This window comes from Tenebrio molitor, chromosome 3 (assembly GCF_963966145.1).
Source record: "Tenebrio molitor chromosome 3, icTenMoli1.1, whole genome shotgun sequence".
In the NCBI taxonomy this organism is placed as follows: domain Eukaryota; kingdom Metazoa; phylum Arthropoda; class Insecta; order Coleoptera; family Tenebrionidae; genus Tenebrio; species Tenebrio molitor.
The window spans coordinates 14,597,305-14,603,690 of record NC_091048.1 but is presented as its reverse complement, the minus strand read 5'-3'; the positions used below and the strand labels follow the sequence as shown (position 1 = coordinate 14,603,690).

Here is a 6,386-nt window from a genome sequence, read left to right as displayed (position 1 = left end):
AAAACGAAGATCAGTAATGAGTGGTCGATTGACTTCTTCAACATGTAATTAATTTATTTACAACTTAATATCACAGCTCATAAACTAAACAGTCTCTTTACAAAAATTTTGCTAAATTGCACCCGTCACCACGGCCTCCACACATTTTCCGAAATCTTCATTGGAAACTGATTCCCATCCTGACTCGCCTTGAGATTCGACGGCATTACGAACACGATTTCACCACTACTCAGCTTCGTTGGTATCAGCGTGACCCCCATCTGTAACCCTGCGCCTGCTTCACAACCCTTCTCCTCATCTCGAATCCCCTCGTTCTGATTCAACTTGTTCCTCAAGTGTTGCACGTACCGGACCGTCATCTCCAAGATATCGGCTTTTTCGAGTTTCGCTGTCCTCTGTCCGTTCCTCTTCCCGGTGGATTCCTTCAGGGTCGTCTTCGACTCCAAAAGGATCTGCTTCAGAGTTTCGAGGCTGTCGTTGATCCGAGCTCGCCGTTTCTTTTCCATGAGGGGCTTGCGGATCTGGTGACAAAACAAGCTGAGTGAAGAGTCCGACAAAAGGTGTTGAGACGGCTTACTTTGCGATTCTCAGACATGCCAATATTCCTGTCGCTATCGCTCTTCATCACGGATCGATGCACCACTTGTTGCTCCGAGAAAATGAAATAACAGGCGATCAAAGTATCACAAGTTCTTAAAGAGACTCGCAACCCCCTCTTCTTCGCCCCACCAAACTGGCGGCTATCTATTGGACTATAATAACGCAGCCCCGTTGGTGGGATGGGAATTGGACCTGCCAAAGGCGTCCCATCGGCCCTCGGGAGCGAATTCACACGTTTTTCTCAATGTCTGTTTAAGAAAGAGGCCTAGTACCTAACTCAAAAAAAAAATAGTTTTTAGTCGTCTTTACATTTATTTTATTTCCAGAAAATCCAGAAAGCAGAAAGACCATAAGTAGTGTATAATTATTGTATTATTTTTAAGTAAGAGTGACAATTTTTCGGTAATTTCTAGACGAGTCGTTCATGGGTGACCCACGCGTTCCAATCCAATATGCTTTATGGTTGCGTGAACAAATGAAAAAAGGGCAGCAGCTCATTGAAGACGTTGATGGTCCTCCGCAGAAGTGTATGAATGGATGAAAGGTCGGGTTTTGAACAATTAGTTGGAGATTTTTCGTCGTTTAAGGTGATGTGATATATTGCCGGGGGCAGATGTTCCATCGGCGTCGAAATTGATGGCTTTAATATGCTTAAATTGCTTTAAAATATGGTTCCTTTACGGGACCTCATGGGCCGCTTTGTGTTACTTGCAATAAAATAGAAAGAAAAATAGTTTAAGACATGAACATAACCCCATGTTTCAATAACAAATTAATTAAAATTTCGCAAGTTAGAATCCGTAGGTCTCTTCTTTTTTTATGCTGTAAGGGTGAATATGAATGCATTTATGAACTTGATTAAAGGTGCATTTTATTACAACAAATAAATAAAACAAATACAGGGTGTATCTAAAATGCGTGTGTTAATTTTAACACGTAGCAAAACTTGTTAAATGTAAAGTTTTTTTCTATTTGAATTTTTTACGAAAATTAAGCGTTACAAATTGGTTTAAAATTTGGAATAAATTAACCATAAAAATATCTACCCGCTTACGGGTAAGAGCGAAAATTTTCTGTTGTGACAGAAACGAAGCCTTGTCAAAAAAGTTGCATTGTTATACAGTGTGGAAGAAAATGATCTTCATCTAGTTAATGACTTACGAGTACCTTTGCATGACCCTTGTAAAAATAGGGTGTGCCGTTCTATGAAAAAAATGAAGGCAGTATCCCAACCTCAAAATATACATCAAAATTCCAAATGTGATTTATTGTGAAGGGATGAAATCGGAAATACGCCTCAATAATGAAAGTGTTTTCTTGCAGGGTAAATCATGGTATACATTTTAATTGTTTGTTAAATGTTAATTCAATTTAATAAATTGTAATAATAATTGTCAATATGATTGAGGACATTTATTGGCATACATGGCTACTTCAAAAAGAGTAGAGGTGCAGGAAAATTTACATATGAAAAAATTCCAAAGTTAACTAGATGATAATCATTTTGTTTCACACAAAAAAATTAATAATGAAAATTAAAATTTTTATGGTTACGAAAAAATAGAAAACGACTCGTTTGGTAAAAATTGTGAGGCAAAAAATCATGGAAAACTTTTGCGAATTTTGCAAAATGTTGTAGAGAAAAGTTTCATAAATTGGAGTTCTTTCACTGGTTAAAATTAACACACGTATTTCAGATACACTCTGTATACAACATGACATAACCTCATTTTTTAATCACCAACAAATTTCATACTTTGCAGTAGTCAGAATGTCTGTGTTATTTGCAAAGTGCAATGTGTTAAGTAGATGTTATTATTTAAGACATGAACATAACTTCATGTTTTCATTGTCAAACAAGTTCCTTGACAAAGGTTTGAATATCTGTTTCTTTTTTGTAATTTATTGATAACTCGTCCCACCTAATAATGTTGTTACAGTCCAAATACATTCTTCAATTTTAATGATTGTCGATAAAAATTCAAAATTTCAACCATTGCTACTTCTTCATTTCTTTTGAAAGAAAGTGTGTACGAGAGATTTCTTCGCAATGGAAACTATCAGAAGGAAGGTAAGATTATATTTGGAAGGATCAATAATTAAGTTATTGGAAGGCATTTTTTTAATATTACTTTTTTCTATGTGGTATCTTTCAGTCTTTTCCCGAATTGTCATTAGTTCAAAAATTGAAGTATTGATGAATTGTTGAACTTAACTTATATTTACATTCGATATTATTTTATTTTTTGTGTGTTAAAGTGAATTCCTAATGAGTAATAATTTTATGTTTTCGATTCGTGATTTTCGTCAATGTTTTAACATGATTGCGTAAACTAGGAAACAAGACGTAACGGCCTAATGACGTCCTTGGACGGGATCACCTAGTGCAAACAAGAGAAAAACGGCCGTTAAAAGAATCGCGTCTTGGCCCTTTTGAACCGCCTCCGTCGAGCTTTTTGTTCGTGGCAGGTAGAGTATTAAGCTCACACACGGCCACGCTTTTTCCTCCGCGTCCACGCTTCACCACACTCTCTACACATCTCCGGGTTCTGTTTGTCCGTCGACCTGGAGATCTCGCCACCCAGAGGTGTCGTGGGTCCGTCATCGCGCCAGTCACACTCCGACTCGCTTCACTTGGTCCGTTCACCTCTTCTTACACTCATCTCGGCGATCACTCGACCATGCTTCCAGATCACAATTTGAATAATCACACCGGCATAAATCAAAACTTCTAAATGGTGATGTTTCTGTAAAAAACTACAATAAAGAATAAGTAACGCGGAGTCAACGTCATTTAATTCAGGTTCATCAACCGGAAAATTCCGGAATGTCATTTGTCGACGATTTCGTCGTTTTGGTGGCGGTTGACGAGAAACGGCGCCGTTTTTGCGCTTTTTTTTGCTATTATTTTTCGTTTCAAAGAAAACGCAAGTGGAGCAAGGTTCACTTGTCTCATCTCGGCTTACAGGGTCCTCCTTCTTCCTGTGCTTTGTTCGAAATACGTTTGTGCTTTTTGCATTGAGAGCGACAGTATTCTAATATCGGTTATCTTTAACGAATTTTTTTTCAAACTTATTCCTAGACTGGTTTAGGAACGGCCGTTTGAGTGTATGCGATATGTACGAGTACTATTGTGCAGCGATGAAATGTGCAGTCTTGTACTTCAGCATAAATACATTTTCACTAACCCAAAGAGATGTTAAAGAAACATTTTAGGTTTGAGTTTAAAATATGTTACATGCATTTAATTTTTTTTACAATTATTCGCCAAAAATCAAATAATTTATGATCATTTTTTCGGAAAAATTCAAAATTTCAAGTGATCATCGCTTTGTTATTAAACCAACTATGGGGATGAATCTTACACTGTTGAATTCCTGTTTTTATAGTATATATACCAAGGTGGAGAAGTTCATGATTATAGCCAGAGCGCCAAGATTAGATTCCGAGGCGCGCCGAGGGATGTAAGGCGCGAAGGCTATAAGGGACTTCTCTACCGTAGTTTACTATTTTTTTCACTGCTAGATACGTTAAAACCCTTTATGATAATAATTATTAATGTATGTACTCCGGCAAAATTGCCGTGCCGCCGGGTGGAGGTGGGATACGAAAATAAAATAATTTTTTTGTTCGACACTGTCAGAATTTGAGACTTTTCTCCTGTGTGAACGGATTTTGATAAATGTCACAAGTTGTCAAAACGAAACGTCAAGCCAATTTTAAAGATTTTAAGCGATTTGGAGCCTTTAAGGGGCTCGTCGAACAAAAAAACGTTGTATTCAACTCGTTCGTGTGTAAATTGGGCCTTTTTTGGCATGAGTAGGCTAGTTTAAAACGAGAGTGAAACGAGCGTTTTAAAGGCCCAATTTATACACAAACTCGTTAAATAAACCACTATTATCGGATGCGACAGATCCGAATTGTCATTTCTAAACTGTTGCTACGAAAATCGTCTAAGTACGTTAACCAACGAAATAAGCGACAATCTTTCGTTGCTAGGTTGTTATTAACCAGTAGGAGAGAAATTCTACTTCTGGGTTCGGTTCTCAGACTAGTAGTGAAAAAAATAACTTATTCTTTCATACAAGACTTTAAACTTGGCCATTTAATTTTGGAAAAACGCGCAAAAAACATTCTCAATATAATATATTGGGATAAGCACATTATAACAGAATCGAAAAAAATCGAGACGAAGTCGAAGTCGTATCGGTGTCGTTATTTACTTACAGCATTAGGGTTGTCAAGTTCAACTTTTAGATTGTGTCAACAACAATTGTAAGTAGCTATAACAACACGATTGCGGAAAAATATGTATCTACAACAGCCGGTATGATTATAATCATTGAAGCAAGCATCCAAAATAGAGCTGGCAACGTTGTACACTTTTGACGTAGGATGAAAAATCTCATCATATAAAAATTGAGGTTATTAGAGAGATTAGTAGCACACCATGTTAATAAAGTTAATAACAACTAATAACAACTAATTTGAAAGTTTAATAAATGTCTCACTTTGAGATATCATTATCATTAGATATCATTAAATTCCCAAAATTTAGTAAAATTTTATATTTGCGAACCTAAATCAACAGGTAGTGGTTCTTTGATTAAAAAACAGACTATACTGATTGCTTTCTTCTATCAACGACGTCTCCTTAACGATTAATAGGCACCCTTTTCCTAGTTATAATCGTACAATACGAAGAAACATTTTTAACTGTCAAATTTGATAAATGTCTTTACCGTTAGAAACGGACCAAAATAAGATAGTACGTTCGTTTTCGTGCCTCTGGCCGGAATTTGGTAATTTGTAGATCTCAAAATCGTCCAAAAACACATGACTTGCCGTCCTAGTTCGACAAAAAGTAGGGATTTTGAGTTGTCATCGGTTTCGGTTGGCATGTGTTATCAGGATTCTGTCAAGCGTCAATGTCAATTCTATGACGAGAGGCTAAATAACCCAGGACGATCCTTACCAATACGCATGCGTTAGTAACTTGGGTGCTTTGTTGTTACATGCTCAACTGCGTGCTGCGTGTAAGGCTAGGGCCACACTACAGACTAAATAATCGGCCGATCATTTAGTCCTATTGGGTAGCTTCCGCGCCCAGCAGGTAAACTAAACTGTTTTCGATCAATCTGTCGGCCGACTACAATCGCTTTAGTGTGCGCACTCACATAAGTCCTCATACTTATTAAGCAACCAACTAAACTGTCGGCCGATGAAAAGTCTGTAGTGTGGCCCTAGCCTAAGGCAAAGAACAGTAGTTGAGTAGAACACAAACTAAAGATATAACTATGTTTTTAGAATCTTTTAATAGGTCTATTATTGTATTCAATTTGGAATCGTTTATGGCTATCTATTAAAGCACTCGTAGTTTAATGCAGTGGCGGCTGGTCAGGGGCGGCAGACACGGCAGTGCCGACCCAGAAATTTATTTGAAAAGAACACAATTTAAAACAGTTCATTTATATATATTTTTTTAAACAAGTTTCATCATTCATATCTCTCTAATATGCATATATTTTTCAAATTTTATGACATTAGCCCTTACTGGAAATTCAAAGGTCCATTATTTCATGGTCCCAGTATCCCGTAAAAGTAAGCGCATTAAATATACGCGTGAGCATGTCCGATGAAATTGCACGCTGTTTGGGTTTGGGTCGGCAAGTATAGCTGGTGCATTATCTCCTGACACGCGAGTTAAAGTTGCGCAGAAGAACAAATTCAGACGACTGGTTACGAACGACTCCCACCTGTTCTACAAAATCGCCCTACTACGGAAC

At 37.3% G+C, this 6,386-nt stretch overlaps 1 protein-coding gene across 1 annotated transcript; it reads right to left on the bottom strand.

Annotated features, from left to right (window-relative positions):
- LOC138127098 (transcription factor HES-2-like) lies at positions 1 to 4,950 on the bottom strand. The gene is made up of 3 exons (XM_069042953.1): positions 4,828 to 4,950; positions 578 to 3,357; positions 1 to 521 (listed from the first exon to the last, which is right to left on the bottom strand). Exons 2-3 carry the CDS (start codon positions 623 to 625, stop codon positions 126 to 128), a joined length of 444 nt encoding a protein of 147 aa, XP_068899054.1. The 5' UTR covers positions 626 to 3,357; positions 4,828 to 4,950; the 3' UTR covers positions 1 to 125.
- Positions 4,951 to 6,386: the final 1,436 nt, after the last annotated feature.

What these genes read in the sequence shown, in the direction of transcription:
- LOC138127098 (XM_069042953.1), bottom strand. Translation starts at nt 625, where the DNA reads ATGAAGAGCGATAGCGACAGGAATATTGGCATGTCTGAGAATCGCAAA. An exon ending in GCATGTCTGAGAATCGCAAA is followed by an intron (nt 522 to 577) that starts GTAAGCCGTCTC and finishes TTTTGTCACCAG; the next exon opens with ATCCGCAAGCCCCTCATGGA.